General features: G+C 39.8%; 1 protein-coding gene across 1 annotated transcript in view; it reads left to right on the forward strand.

The window, feature by feature from the left end:
- Positions 1 to 16,456, forward strand: part of LOC149144644 (CBS domain-containing protein CBSCBSPB3-like) — a 69,459-nt gene that overhangs the window by 17,548 nt on the left and 35,455 nt on the right. The window contains exons 5-7 of the mRNA XM_089449042.1: positions 3,438 to 3,516; positions 3,675 to 3,788; positions 3,940 to 4,006. Coding sequence (XP_089305168.1) covers positions 3,438 to 3,516; positions 3,675 to 3,788; positions 3,940 to 4,006 — 260 coding nt within the window. The remainder of the gene's footprint in view (positions 1 to 3,437; positions 3,517 to 3,674; positions 3,789 to 3,939; positions 4,007 to 16,456) is intronic.

The raw sequence follows: 16,456 nt of genomic DNA on the forward strand, positions 1-16,456 counted from the left end.
TAAGATACAAGAGGTCAAAATTATCTTAAGAGAGGTCGAAATGTCCAAGTGATGATGATGAGAAATGAAAAAGTCCTCTCCTCTATTTATATGAGGAGGACAAGTCTCTAATTAGCCTAAAATCCCCTAAAAGACAAGTAAAATCACAATAGAACCTTGGGTTACAAGCCAACCCAACTAGCTTAGACATAAAATCAAATGAAAGCCCACACGTGTGAGTTGTGAGGCCTCATAAGGCTGATGTCATCCATGAAATGAGCTCCAAGTGGCAAGCATTGAGGCTTTTGAGTGCCAAGTGTGGTGTAGAAGCCTCTAAAAATCATCATTTGAGGGTTGGCCCTCAAATCTCCATCAATATCCCTTTATGGTCCCCAAAATCCACTTGGGGTACCAAAAGGTGGTCTTTTGGGTTTCCAACTGCTCATAATGTCCATCTATGCTCCAACATTGAGGGCTTTCTAGGTGCTACTAGCCCTCACAAGTTTGTGAGGCCTCATAAAGCTGATGTCATCCATGAAATGAGCTCCAAGTGGCAAGCATTGAGGCTTTTGAGTGCCAATTGTGGTGTAGAAGCCTCTAAAAATCATCATTTCAGGGTTGGTCCTCAAATCTCCACCAATATCCCTTTGTGGTCCCAAAAATCCACTTGGGGTACCAAAAGGTGGTTTTTTGGGTTTCCAACTGCTCATAACGTCCATCTCTGCTCCAACATTGAGGGCTTTCTAGGTGCTACTAGCCCTCCCAAGTTTATGAGGCAAGACCATCTACATTTGGGCCTTGAATCAACTGCCACCCTTCAAAAGGTGTTAAGGTCGGCTTGGGGGCATGTTGGTCTAGGTGTATCATCTCGAAGAATCGTCAAATGTAGTGCAAAGTGGCAGAACGTCTTGGGTGCAGGAGGTGCCCAGGGGTAGGTATGATGTGTTGCTACTGCTCGGAGACCCAAGGCTCTCAACGCTTCACTTGTGGGTGCCAATATACTTCTTTGGGGCCTAGGTACCTGTGGGTAAGGTGCCTAGGTCATGGGCTGTTGAACCACCTAACAATCACAACATAAATTCTAGTGAAAGCAACTAGTCATCAGGGACAATATTCATTTTTGCATCTATGTGAATTGAGCTTGAATGTAAAGGGCTATTCAATACTTCAAAAAAGGCTTCCCTTCCAAAATTGGGTCCTTGAGTTTGTAATGGTATTTCCTCCCTAGGTAGGAGTGGCTAAAGGACAACCCTATTAGGTATTTCTTGCCCCCAAGGGAAGGAACATTTCCTTAGTGCACCATTCAATTGATAGGTGTTAGCTAATAATGATGGTACAGAGGGGAGAAGACTTCATCGCCAAGTGCCATGGTCAAAGGGACCAACATGATGGTGATCTATGTCCTAAGTGTATAGATGTGAGGAGGGAGCAATCGTGGATGCATGAGTTACCAACTTGGCCTTTGTTTTTCCACCCCTCTTGTGCGCCTTTTACTTTTGCTTAATTTTTCCTTGTATCACTACTTGAAGCTCAAAGGGTTAGAGCTTGCTTTGAATGATGTATAATAGTTGTATTGCCCTTTAATGATGAGGCAACTCATTCCCCATTGGGGTTGGGACATGCGAGGGTTCCTTTTTATGATGTAGTTGATCATCATGTGCTTAGGAACCAGGTAATGGCCATAAGGAGTGAGGTAGAGTTGATGCTAGGCTTTTGCCCACATGCTAATGTGCATGTCTCGACCATCTTTTGCATTTTGATATTTTTTATTTTATTTGTGGCCATAATATGCTCTTTCTTTTTCTTTTAGTTGTATCAGTCTGCTAGGGCAAAGTTTTGGACCTTACCCAAGTATGTGGATGTATGGGTGCCAAATCCTAGAGAACTAGTGGTCAATTGAACTCGAAGAATGGAGGTGTAATATGGGCTTGTAATGTAAGATGGAAAGTGGTAAGTATGGAACAGGGATAGAGGGAACATACTATCTCAATTGAGGCTTCCCGAGTAGTGTCCCTCCTATACCCATTGGGCCATTAGGGGATGTCCCACTAGACTAGGACCGAAGATTAACTGCCCATTTAAGGTGAGGGAACAAGATCACGGTCAAAGCCCCTCCTTTTTCTAGGTCACCCCATAATCCATTTCAAATGCCCAAATACAAACAAGCATAAGCACTCGATTGCAAAATGAATAAAGTACCTTTTGATTGGAAGCCCACCTTCGTCCATGTGCTCTTGTTGGATGGGTGAGAAGCATATGATTGATGCAGGTGGCGGAGATTAAATGGCACGTCATTAGCTAGTGGTGGCTGTCAGGGGCTGCATGGCTGGCCCACTGGATGCAAAGAATGTGATAAATTTTTTCTCCTATAGGGTCACCCACTTTGGTGGGTAACATGGTGCACCATGCACACTTCTTGGTCAAGAAAATGAAAGAAAGAGTATCACAGTAGGAGAGGGAAAAACAACACTAATTACCAATGTGATCCATAGCTTAGTGAGTAGCCAATGGAAGTAATACTCTCATTAGTCATCAGGAGCAATTTGTTCCCATGAGTTGATTGGTCAAATGAATAGAAGAGGAAATAAATCAATGATAAAAAAGAAATTCGTTAAAGAATGATAACGTACATGGGGTGCATCATGCACACTTCTTGGTCAAATGAATAGAAGAGATTAAGCAATCAATGATATAAGAGATTTCACTAAAGAATGATTCCCTGCATTGGGTGCATTATGCATACTTCTTGACAATGAAACTAAAATGGGTATTGTTTCAATTTGATAATATCAAGTGATTAAAGAGCATAAATATAGAATACTTACTATTCATAATTTTTTTCCAATTATTAATTAATTGAGGGTGCACTTTTGTTGTTGTATTTCTACATGTTTAAATTTTTAATCAGTTCAGTAAACATTGGTTGCCCTTGGAATATTTAAGGCCATAGAAAAATTGATATAATTTTATCGAAATTTTCTAACTGATATTTCAAGTGTGTTAAAAATGGCTCAAAACATGTTTTCTTAATCTTTCTCCATTATTACGTCAAGTTAAAATTGTGTTCTTCACGAATCACAAGTGATTTGATTCCACAGCCTGGATTGTCACACAATTTCTTTTCATTTATTATTTAAATTATATGAAACCCCTGGTTACGGTTAATCAGACTGGTTTATTTAATTGATATTTAGACCCAAAAATTTGCCATTCAAGATCTGTTTATGTACAGAATAAAGCAGGAGTTTCCTTATTAAGTGCACTAAAATATTCATACTGGTTGCTGGCGTACAAATGACATCTCTACACATTTCTTGTTATCATTACTTGTAATATGTACTTGTTTAGCCCAAAGTGCATTGTGTTATTTTGTGAATTTTACCTTTATTTTTTTGGATTTTGTTTTAGTTGTTTATCTTGGTGTCCTACTTACATATCCTTTTGATTTTGTAGTGCAGCTCCCAGTTCTTTTATTGAAACACTACGGGAACAAATATTCAGGCCCACTTTATCAACAGTCATCGCGGAAAATACAAAGTTGGTGACATTGTACTTAGTAGCTGTAGTGTAACCGAAAAAATACTATATAATTTTTAGGCTGATGTCATAAGAATTATATGGTTGTTAGTTTCAGTTTGTAATTCAAGCATACATAATTTAACCATCTGTATGAATGCAAATTTTCTTTTCATCAGGGTGGCAACAGTTTCACCATCTGAATCTGTGTATATGGCTGCAAAGAAGATGCGTGAATTTCGAGTCAATTCAGTCATCGTCACAACTGGGAATAAGCCTCAAGGAATTCTAACGTATGTGTTACTTATTGATGGCCTACAAATGTTAGAATTTCTTTTTCACTTACCAATGCAATTTGATGATGTTATGCTTTATTTTTATTTTCATTAATTTAGTTATCTTTTCTTTCGTAATCCTAAAACATATATGTCAATCACCATGCAGTTCAAAGGATTTGCTTATACGGATTGTTGCACACAACCTTTATCCAGAATCAACCCTCGTTGAAAAGGTCTGGTTCAAGCTGTAACCATGATTTATGTTGTACCTCAGAAAATACTTATAACTGACGAAAAAGAAAATTGTTTGAGTCAAGCATTAACTTTAGAAAATTCTGGCAGTGTTGTGTTTTAGTTTCACTGTAAACTGTTGTCCTTGTTTTCTATGATTACAAAAATGTCTGTCGCTTTAGGGGCTCTTGAGGCAAAACACAACCATTTTGAGATGTATCAGAAATTAATGACTGAGATTGATTACTTCATATGGTTATTGTTTATATACTTACCTAGATGTAATAGTGTGAATACAAATTTGACTGTTCTGGCAGTGGCCAAATACAAATGTGTCAAATTGGGATTTCAGTAAAATATAACTTCCAGAAGGTTGAAATCAAACATTATAAAATTTGAAATCGAATATGATATTTAAATGATGAGAGACCTAGTAACTTAGTTCAATCAATTTTATAAACTATTCAATATAAAAGGGATGGAATGGAGGTCACTACGGTTGTATTTTGGTGATAAGAGTTCTAGATACCCATTATATTTATAAGATAAAACATACAGAGATGATTTGAATAATGTGCCCATCTCAACAACATCCAAGTATTCTTTTGTCCTAATATTTTGAATATTATCTGCTGGATTATTAAGATTGCATAGTTATTTCCACCAGTGAGTACATGGTCAGGAATTACTGCGTGCCTTTAAGCACATTCTTTTTGTGAAAAAAATTGGTGTCACATTTTTTTTTTGCAGGCAGAGGCCAACGCTTTAATAGTTTCAATTGGATTGTTAGGGAGGAAAGAAGATATTTAATATGAATGAAATAGAGTTGCATTTTTGATATTGAAAACTAGCACAGTTAAGTTTTTTATTAGTATTTGTGAAAAACCATGCATACTAATTGGAATAGGGTCCTTTCTAAATTGCAAAAGAAGGCAATAATAAATGGAAAAGTTGTCTAGTGTGACTGAATACTAGAATACTAGAACCATCCCAATGTAGCTCCAACATGTTTACCTAATATATGGGCTACAGACCTCAAATCCATAGATAAGAGAAGGGTTCATGGAAGTGTGTAAGAGGGCAATCTTAGCCTTTCTTTTCAAGATTGTCATTGTCTATGAAAGGAAGTTATCTAGTTCATCAATATAAATCCCATAGAGTAAGGGTGGAAGTAGGTACCTTTGCTTTATTGTCACGGTATTGTGTGTGCCATGAGGCACCCTTGCATTATTATTGTGGCATTGTGTGTGACATTAGTGTTGCCTATTGGCACAAACCTATTGAATAAGCATCTCATAAAGTATCACTTTGAAGGAGATCATTAAGTTTGGGTAGTCTTAGAACCTTGAGCTCCAAAAGAACACCTTGTAGGTGTCTTGGAACCATATCAAAAGGGATTGTCCACAAAGGAGGAGTGAAGCTGCTTAGTCTTTGGCTCTTTTTGTACTTCGAAATATAAGTTAAAAACTGTGGCATTGAGTCATATGTGTCCAATCATGATGGTTTGATATTGCTTGGCCAATTTTGATTTCTAGATATAGGGATGGAATAAATGATTGTGATTTCTAGGAAGGGAGAAAATGAAGAAATAAACATAGTTTAAGAGATTTATGATGAGTTGTAAGAATAATTGTGTTGAGTTTGAATCTTTTGAGACATTTAGCCCTCATATTTTCTAGATCACTGGCTTTGTTACAGTGGAGCTTGAAGATAGTAATAGATGATTTGGATCCTTGAAGGGTTTGGGATTGATATAGATAGGTGGTTGGTTGGGAACATTACAAAGCGAGGTGGTGTATTGTATGCAAGACCATTTGTAGGGGTTGTTGTTGGGGCATTCATATTTTTTGGGTATTGGTTAGGGATGTTGAGAAATCAATAGGGTTTATGAGTTAGGGTTGATTTCTTTGTCATGGTAATTACTTATGAATTTGTTGGCTTTATTATTATTATTATGTTCTCTTATTTCATCAAGCAAATACCAAACTATAAATCAAGATCATCACAAGTAACAAAGAACATGAGATGTAGGGTCTCCAAGTGTTAAAATTGGCAACCAGGGCAAAACTTCATGTGGGTCATCTTATTCATGGCTGATAATATTTTTATTAGATTCCTCTCGTCGAGAAGTGTAGGATTGATATAAAGATCATCCGATTCCGATAAGTATTCATGGAGATATGAATTTATTTTGATTATGGAATTATTATCAAGCCGACCTACAACTCATGTAGGCTCAGAAGCCCAACAATCGCATCTATTCACCCACCAACGTTGTATAAATATAAGAGGACTTTTCCTCATTTGGACTCACTCATCTCATCACATCTCTCTCTCTCTCTACTACGCAGAAATGAGTCTCTTCTCTACTGCGCTGAAATGGGTCTCTCTCTCACACATGTGAAGCCGGAAGCTGTTGCATTTGAAGCTGCAATTGCAGAAGTAAAGATTGACTTGCGTGGCCTAGAAGATCTCCTCTTTGGAACTGCGCTGTAGGTTCATTTGAACTTCCTCTGAAAGCCGCAACTTTTGTTGGTGGAATGAAGTCAATCCGATCAACGGTTTGCAAGATATCGACTGCCCTAGTTTGAAGCCGGAAACCGCTGAAACTGAAGTTGCAACTGCAGAAGTAAAGATTGACTTGCGTGGCCTAGAATATCTCTTCATCTGAATTGCGCTGTAGGTTCATCTGAACCTCCTCTGGAAGCCGAAACTTTTGGTGGTGGAATGAAGTCAATCTGACGGTCGGTTTGTGAGATATGGTCTGCCCTAGTTTGATAATGAAGCCGCTAATGCTGATGCTATTGATCTAGGGTTTGCTATCGTTGATATGAATCAGATTTATTGTACTATTTCTCTTTGCTGAATTATTGAAGATAAAAGAAGATTTGATCAAAGGGTTTCCCCATACATTGTGGGGTTTGTCCCTGGCTAGCCGCCACATCTTGTGTCTCTTGTCTTGGCTTGTTTTTTGTCGATCGTTTAATGTTCTATCTGCACTTTAATTTATGTACGTGTGATTTCTAATCTTTGGAATATAATAAGGAAAAGAAGTAAACTGTTATAAGCATAGAACATACCATAACTTAACATGGTATCAGAGTTGAGGTGAAGACAAAGCCCGAGCAAGAGCAAGAGCAATCATTGAAGAGAAGATTGGCAAGGCTATTCTAAAAGAACTATGGGGTCCTCAACACTCTTCCCTGTCGAAGACAAGCTCCGTGAGAAAGCTGACTATCACGGATGGAAGATGTCTATCGATCTAACCCTAGAGGATCAAGGAGTGTTGGGTCACGTAAGAGGCAATATTGTTGAGCCTCCATCAAATGCACCTCCTGCTGCCAGGAACAAATGGAAGAACGGAGAAATTAAAGCGAAAAAGATCATCCAGGACTCTATCGACAAGCGCTTGGTGGCCTACATCTCTGATCTAGACACCTCCAAGGAAATCTACGATAAACTGGTGAGTTTATTTAAAGTTAATGATGCAAATCAAGTTTTGTTTCTTAGAAATAAGCTGAGGGAAATCAAGAAGGGTAAAGATGAAAGTATGCAAGCATACTTCTTAAGAATCACCGAGATTAAGAATGATCTCCTATCTATTGGGGAAACTATTACTGACAGAGAAATGGCACTCACAACTCTTGGAGGATTGCCATTTGAATGGTATGTGTTCAGGACTACTCTTTTGAACTATAATGTAATTCTTGGTTTCGAGGAATTAATGGCTAGATGCATTCAAGAAGAAAGAAGGGAAGAAGTGCAAGAAATGCCCATGCCTAAAGGTCCTCCTGCTGCCTTTTCTTCTCATGCAAAGAAAAGAAATAATTCCAGGACTAAATCAAAAGGAAAGGATGGACCTAAGGCTAGAAGAAAATGACGATGTTACATTTGCGATAAAGCAAGTCACTATGTATGAGATCATGGACATAAAGGGCAACATGAGATCATGGACATATAGGATAGCATGATGATGATGCACACTAGTTTGAGCAGCATTATGATGGATAAAATCATGGACATGGGCAGCATGATGATAATCATGATTAGAGAAGCATGGTACAGTATGCAGTGGTGCAACTCGAAATCCCTCTGATGGCAATCAAAGGAATGACAAATTCAACAGCAAAGGTAAGAGGAGAGCTGGGAATCAAGGAAGAGGACAAGCATTCAAGAAGGCTAGAAATTTTAGGATGTTTTAAATGCACCTGACCTCAAAAAGAACCTAGTGTCCATCTCGGCAACGGAAGACAAAGGCTACAAGGTAACCTTCAGCGATGGCAAGGTACGTATATGGAAAAATAATGTTAAAGATGCCTTTACTCTTGGGTTTAGTGTTGATTCATTATATCAAGTCGATGGAAGTCCGCTAGGTGTCATGTCTTATGACACATCTCTTCAGTTTGAACTTTGGCATTGGAGGTTTTCCCCCCTTCATTATAAAGCTATACTCGGTGTAAGACAAATGGTGACAGGGATGCCCGAATTCTGAGTAGAGAAAGAAGGTGTATGTCCAGGATGTGCCGAAGGAAAGCTCAAAAGGGGACCATTCCCCTCAAGCCAAAGCAAGACCTCCAATATATTACAGTTGGTTCACTCAGGCATACCTGATGTTGGCATTAAGAGGGAGACTACTACACCACATACTCCTGAGCAGAATGGTGTGGTGGGAAGGAAGAACCACACGATGATGGAAGCTGTCCGGGCCATGCTACATGATCAAAGACTTCCAAAGTTTCGATGGGCTGAAACTACAATCACCGCCGTATATGTACAAAATCGATGCCCTCATCAAGCATTGGGTTCCTAAACTCCTGAAGAAATGTTCACCACCGGTCAAAGGGAAGTCGTGATTAGTCATGATGTCACCTTTGACGAAGATATGGCTCTCAGCAAGGTGGACAATTTGCTGACTTTGAGTAGCTCTCAAGAAGCCGACACTAGGGAACCAAAAGAAAAGGATGATGAATCAATGCCTGATGTAGAAGAACCCATGGATCCGATTGATCCTCATCCACATGAGCCTTCCTCTTCTAGGAAGAGGCCTTCATGGCTTAGGGGGATACTTGGTGATGCTGAAGGACATGCTGCACCCTGAGGAACCTTCCATCAAAGTAAGAAACTTAATAGGTATCAGGGATACCTGACCATCATGAGCACGATCATACAAAATGAACCTTCATCATTCTCAGATGTCATCAAGCATTAACTATGGAAGGATGCTATGACCATAGAATATGAGTCTATTATGGAGAATGATGTCTGGGAAGTAGTTCCCAGACCCTGGACAAGACAATTGTTACTTCAAAATGGCTTTACAAGATAAAGCATGCAGCAAATGGAAGTATGGAAAAGTATAAGGTTCATTTTGTTGCTCGTGGTTTATCCCAGAAGGGAGGTATAGACTATGATATTTGCACCTGTTGCCAGATATACGACCATCCGCTTGATCATAGCCCTTGTGGCTTCACAAGGATGGAACCTACATCAGATGGATGTTAAGACCGCGTTCTTGCATGGTTCTATCCAAGAAGAGGTCTATGTGGAGCAACTTGAAGGATTTGAGATTTATGATTGAAAATCTCATGTATGCAGGTTGAAGAAGGCTCTCTATGGGCTGAAGCAAGCACCCCGAGCATGGTATGAGAGGATCGATAGTTACTTGATGAAGCTGGGATTCACTAGGAGTGAAGCTGATCCTAACCTTTACTTTAAGGTTGAAGATGACAAGCCTCTCATACTGGTGTTGTATGTGGATGACTTCTTTCTAACAGGTGCAAACCCTCTCATTCACAAATGTAAGAGGGAGATGGCTTCTGAATTTGAAATGAAGGACCAAGGACTTGAAGTGTGGCAGAAGCCAAGGGAAATTTTCCTATCTCAAGGAAAATATGTGGTAAATATATTGGAAAGATTCGGTATGATGGACTGCAAGCCTGTGACTACCTCGAGGATCTTAACTTTTAGAAGTTATATGGTAGTGATGTCGGACCAGACTTGGGAAATGCCTCTAAGTTTCAAAAACTCATTCGCATTGATGTTCTTGGTGAACCTCCGTTTGAACATATGTTTTGCAGTTAGCATTGTGAGCTCATATTTGGTTGAGCCTCACTGGATTGATGCGAGGAATCTTCTGAGATGTCTTCAGGACACAATCTCTCATGGATTAAGATACACTGCCGGAGATGTAAGACTACTTGGATATACTGATGTTGATTGGGCAGGCAGTGTGGTGGACCGTAAGAGCACTTCCGGGTACTGTTTCACCTTGGGATCTGCTTCGATATCCTGGATGAGCAAGAAGCAGAAGTCGGTGGCTTTGAGCACCGTCGAAGCAGGATATATTGTTGCTAGCATAACCTCGTGTGAGGCAGTCTGGTTGCGAAAGCTCTTCTGTGAGCTGTTTGGATTTACATTGGATACCACTGTGATTCTCTGTAACAACCAGAGGTGGGATTCGATTATTGAGGAATCCCGTATTCGTCAATTGCTCCAGCAGATAGACATCATCTGGGATATGGTAAGTCGATGAGCAAGGAAGCTCCATCACATTAAGATGATGTACAGGTTGATACACCTTGTCAAAGCCCCGAGGAAAGATCTAATCTGTGATTTTCCCAAACGACTTGGAGTCGGCAAGAAACCCTTGTACAAGGGTCCTGCATGTTGCATACATTGAGCTCTGGGAGCTCTGAGGGCTTGCGGTTCCTACTGGAGAAATATATGACCACAGGGTGACTCACCCTCCCCTGGTGGTGCACACTGGAACAAGATGATTCGCTCTCTTGTGGGACAAGATGATTCGCTCTCTTGTGGAACAGGATGATTTGCTCTCCTGTGTAGCAGGATGATTAGTTCTCCTGTGAGGCCTGGATTGATGTGTTCTCCATGGCAGCCTGGATTGATGTGTTCTCCACGGCGATTGTAGCAGGATTGATGTGTTCTCCTGTGAGGACAGGATTGATTAGTTCTCCTGTCGAGGCATCCTACCCATGCAGTCTGGGACTCATGGGAAGTACCTCTCATCTGATCAATGAGCAGGGAAATGAAGTTAGGGACCATAGTAGTATCGATGGACGCATCGTTGTATCTATCGTACTCCCTACGCTAGGATGACCTCCATTGATCTGGGATCAATGATACTGGTCTGGGACCAGTGGTAGGAGTTGTACCATACTATGACGCTGACTTCGGGTCGGTTGAGACTAGTCTGGGACCAGTGGTACATACTCCGAGACTGACTTCGTGTCAGTGCAGTACTGGTCTGGGACCAGTGAGAGTGGTACATACTATGACGCTGACTTCGGGTTGGTTGAGACTGGTCTGGGACCAGTGGTACACTCTCTGAGATTGCGATACTGGTCTGGGACCAGTGGTAGGAGTTGTACCATACTATGACGCTGACTTCGGGTCGGTTGAGACTGGTCTGGGACCAGTGGTACATACTCCGAGACTAACTTCGTGTCAGTGCAGTACTGGTCTGGGACCAGTGAGAGTGGTACATACTATGACGCTGACTTCCGGTCGGTTGAGACTGGTCTGGGACCAGTGGTACACTCTCTGAGACTGCGATAATGGTTTGGGACCAGTGGTAGGAGTGGTACTTACTATGAAGCTGACTTCGGGTCGGCTGAGACTGGTCTGGGACCAGTGGTACGCACTCTGAGACTGACTTTGAGTCAGTGGAGGATGATACTGGTCTAGGACCAGTGGAGTTGTACTCACTATGACGCTGACTTCGGGTTGGTTGAGACTGGTCTGGGACCAATGGTACATACTTTGAGACTGACTTTGAGTCAGTATGATAAATCCTTGATCATTTCTTCTTCTTCATAATTCGGACAAAAGCAGAGTAGAACAGAACAATGCAAGAGCAGAGCAGAACAGAGCAAAACAGTACAGATCAGTGCAGGGCAGAACAAGACAAAGTAGAACAGGTAGAATAGAGTAGAGCAGGGTAAGGGTCAGGCTGTACAGGGCAGTGCATTTGATGGATGAATAGTAACGACCGATAGACAGATTGCAGATGAAGTTCTCCATGGTTGAGAGGGAGTGTTAAAATTGGCAACCAGGGCAAAACTTCATGTGGGTCATCTTATTCATGGCTGATAATATTTTTATTAGATTCCTCTCATCGAGAGGTGTAGGATTGATATAAAGATCATCCGATTCCGATAAGTATTCATGGAGATATGAATTTGTTTTGATTATGGAATTATTATCAAGCCGACCTACAACTCATGTAGGCTCAGAAGCCCAACAGTCACATCTATTCACCCACCAACGTTGTATAAATATAAGAGGAATTTTCCTCATTTGGACTCACTCATCTCATCACATCTCTCTCTCTCTCTACTACGCAGAAATGAGTCTCTTCTCTACTGCGCTGAAATGGGTCTCTCTCTCACACATGTGAAGCCGGAAGCTATTGAATTTGAAGCTGCAACTGCAGAAGTAAAGATTGACTTGCGTGGCCTAGAAGATCTCTTTGGAGCTGCGCTGTAGGTTCATCTGAACCTCCTCTGAAAACCGCAACTTTTGGTGGTGGAATGAAGTCAATCCGATGAACGGTTTGCAAGATATCGAGTGCCCTAGTTTGAAGCCGGAAACTGCTGAAACTGAAGCTGCAACTGCAGAAGTAAAGATTGACTTGCGTGGCCTAGAAGATCTCCTCATCTGAACTGCGCTGTAGGTTCATCTGAACCTCCTCTGGAAGCCGAAACTTTTGGTGGTGGAATGAAGTCAATCCGACGGTCGGTTTGTGAGATATGGTCTGCCCTAGTTTGATAATGAAGCCGCTAATGCTGATGTTATTGATCTAGGGTTTGCTACTGCTGATATGAATCAGATTTATTGTACTATTTCTCTTTGCTGAATTATTGAAGATAAAAGAAGATTTGATCAAAGGGTTTCCCCACACATTGTGGGGTTTGTCCCTGGCTAGCGGCCACATTTGTGTCTCTTGTCTTGGCTTGTTTTCTGTCGATCGTTTAATGTTCTATCTGCACTTTACTTTATGTACGTGTGATTGATAATCTTTGGAATATAATAAGGAAAAGAAGTAAACTGTTATAAGCATAGAACATACCATAACTATGTTGAGAAATCAATAGGGTTTATGAGTTAGGGTTGATTTCTTTGTCATGGTAATTACTTATGAATTTGTTGGCTTTATTATTATTATTATGTTCTCTTATTTCATCAAGCAAATACCAAAATATAAATCAAGAAGATCACAAGAAACAAAGAACATGAGATGTAGGGTCTCCAAGCCAAGGCCAAAACCCCACAAGGGGGAAAACCCAGAAAACATTTTCTCTTCTTATAGAATCATATCAAAGTGAGAAATCCAAGACCCAAATCCAACCTCCAAGAAGCCAAGTCCAGCCCTCCGAATTCATCATCTTAGTCAAAGGCAATAATATCAATCTCAGTCATTGTAATTTTCATCAAACTTTGCTTGCGTGCCATAGGGAACTTGCTCTTCATTTCAGAACATTTGCCATAGAGAACTCGCATCTCTTTAGTCCATTAAATGACATAAAAACTTCACATTTCTTGAGACCAACTTTCACAAGGAACTTCACATAGTTTCAGATCCTCTTCCATAGGGGATTCACATATACATGCTTCAGATCTTTTTGCCCTAGAAAGCTTGCTTATATAGCCTAGGAGCTCACACTTCTTATTCATATATATAGCCTTTAGAACTTCACATATCATTGCTTCAGAACACATCACAAAAACCATCGAACTTGCTTGCCATTTGGGTGGAGGACGTATGCCAATATATAGTTGTTCTAACATGCAAAAAGACACATTTGTTTTATGAGCCGACTTGTCATCCAGGAGGGCCGACTTGGCTTCTTGAGGTGGATTAACCCAAAAATACATTGATTTTTTTTTTCTCTTTTTCTTTACAAGAAGTCCAAATAGGACTTTGACTCAACAAATCCTAGAAGCATGAAGAACATGCTTAACTAATGAAACAATAATAAAATTTTCTTTTTCCTCTTTTTCCTCTTTTTGCTTTTTACATAAGATACACATTATGAAGACCGAACCTAATGACATTTTCCAACACTCCCTCTTAACTAGAGAGGTATTCGTAATTACACGACCGGTACAAGGGTACCCTCAAATGGAAATATTCTCATAAGAAGAGTTAGATTAGTAAGCTATCATCAAACATCAACATCATAACCAACATTGTCGAATTGCAATATAGCAATGCCTTGACTAAGAAGCTCTAAATCTACACTAGATTATAGCACAATGCTGGAAGGCATATATTTGGACACCAATACCATAGCCTCTCAAGGCACATACTCTATCCAAATGTCCACCAGGTATGTTCTTACAAGACTATTCTTATCTTGGATTCCCAATCCTCAAAGAATATTGGTCCTCTTCGACTACTTTTATCTTGGATACCCTATCTTATCCTCAAAGAGTATCGGTCCATGGGACTACTTCCTATCTTGGATTCCAAATCCTCAAGGAGTACTGGTCCCAAATGCTTATCCAATCCTTCATTCTCCCTACCAGTGCCTTCACTAGATTTACGACTGTTAGTCCTAGTCTAGTGCATGACACATGGAGAATACAATGTCCTTTGTCACTCCCTCTCAATTAGGGAGGTAATCCTCATTCCCTCTCAAATAGGGAGTAGATCCCTGCTCCCTCTCAACTAGGGAGACATACCATAAGCTTCATCTTGTCTCATTCATCAACTACTTGTTCTTCTGTGGAGATATTAGTAGTAGCTGCAGGGCTCCTTATCTCACATCATCATATCATTCTTGTCTTCAACTTTCTTGGATGCCAAACATTTTATGGAGCCAAATTCTTTCACATTCTATCTTTATAACGGGGTTTCTTGGCTCCTAACAACATCACATCACATCAAACTATGAGCTTCTTGCGTCTTTGACAATCTTCATCCAATTCTGTCATTAATTGGTTCATCTATCATTTTCAAGGAGCAAAACTTCCTTATAGTTGCTAGCACATGCCTTCCATCCTTTCATAACGATATTCGATCCTCATGCTCTTCCGAGCCATCATTAGTGCCATCCACTCAAACCATGTGCACCGAAAACAACAGCTGGTATAATATCATCAAACAAGTTATCTTTCCAGCTTCTTCACATACTTTTGCAATAAGTCCTTTCAGGAAGCCAAACCATATCCTAACATTATCAGAGTTGCCAAAGCGTAATAACTTTTAGTCAAGATGTGGGATTCTTCAAAATCTTGTTTCTTGCTCCCTTTGAGGTCAACATTCCTTTGAATGGTCTATCTTCATATTACCACAGAGTTTTGCTACATGCTCTATAGCTTTCAATCATCAATCAATGTAATCAAGAAGCTTCAATATCGTATCCATCAGAGTCTTTACAACTCCCTCCTCATTTGAGGTAAGTGAAATTCTTGTCCTCTAATCGACTTCCTTGATGCAAACTTCAAACTGTTCTCTACTTATTCATCTTCATGCTTTGCCACATTCTTCCACTTTTTCCCTTTTTCTAGTCAAGTTTTAGGTAAGTCTTGTCTTGACTTGCAACCCTTATTAGAAGACCATGAAAGAACATCAAGGGTTAGATAAACCTTTAATAATGAACATGATTAGATAGGGTTTACTTTTAGTCCAAATACGCTAGGGTTTATAAACTCAATAATTGCAAACCCTAGATCCTTCATAGTTATCAAGACTTGTCATCCATGCATCGCAAAGTTCTACTAGCATGCTGCAAAACCCTAAAGATACTTTTTGACATTGCATCTATCCATTTCATTTGATTTCAAGACCTAGTATTTATATGCAACATCAATCTCTTACATGTCACTGTCTCTATCCTATATTTATGTAGACCCTTTTTATGATCATCATCATGACCTAAAGAACTTAAGATTATAATTTACATAGGTCATGGAATGCACAGAAATTATACGTAACTCTTTGATTTTACCTTTTCTTCTTTGCAGAGATCTGGTCTTGTTCCTTGAGAGACAACAAAGCTTCATAGACCTTTAGATATAGTACTTCCATAGATTACAAAGTCTTAGTTTTTAGATGATCTATGCAATTATTCATTCTCTTTCTGAGGCTATATGCCATACATATCCCAAATATTTGTTCTTTGTATATAGAATAACTTTCTTCAAGTTTGAGATTTCCAACTTCGTTTTTAGTCCAAACTTCAAATAGGCTTCATTTATGTCACTCATTCTTCTATTGAATAGCGTGACTGCCTCAAGTATTGATATTACAAGGATAAGCTAATCCATCCATAGAGCTCCAATGCTACAGACATCAGGATTAGAGATAATTCATATTGGTTTCTTTCACTTTAGATCTCAACACACTTCTATCCTTTGTTCGTCAGTTGTATAAATGAAGTGCCATAGAGGAGATCTTCGCATATCCTTTTACAAAGTTTCGACCTTTG

Source organism: Pinus tabuliformis, chromosome X (genome assembly GCF_031772625.1).
Source record: "Pinus tabuliformis cultivar Carrire ecotype Pingquan chromosome X, CPIR1, whole genome shotgun sequence".
Lineage (NCBI taxonomy): Eukaryota > Viridiplantae > Streptophyta > Pinopsida > Pinales > Pinaceae > Pinus > Pinus tabuliformis.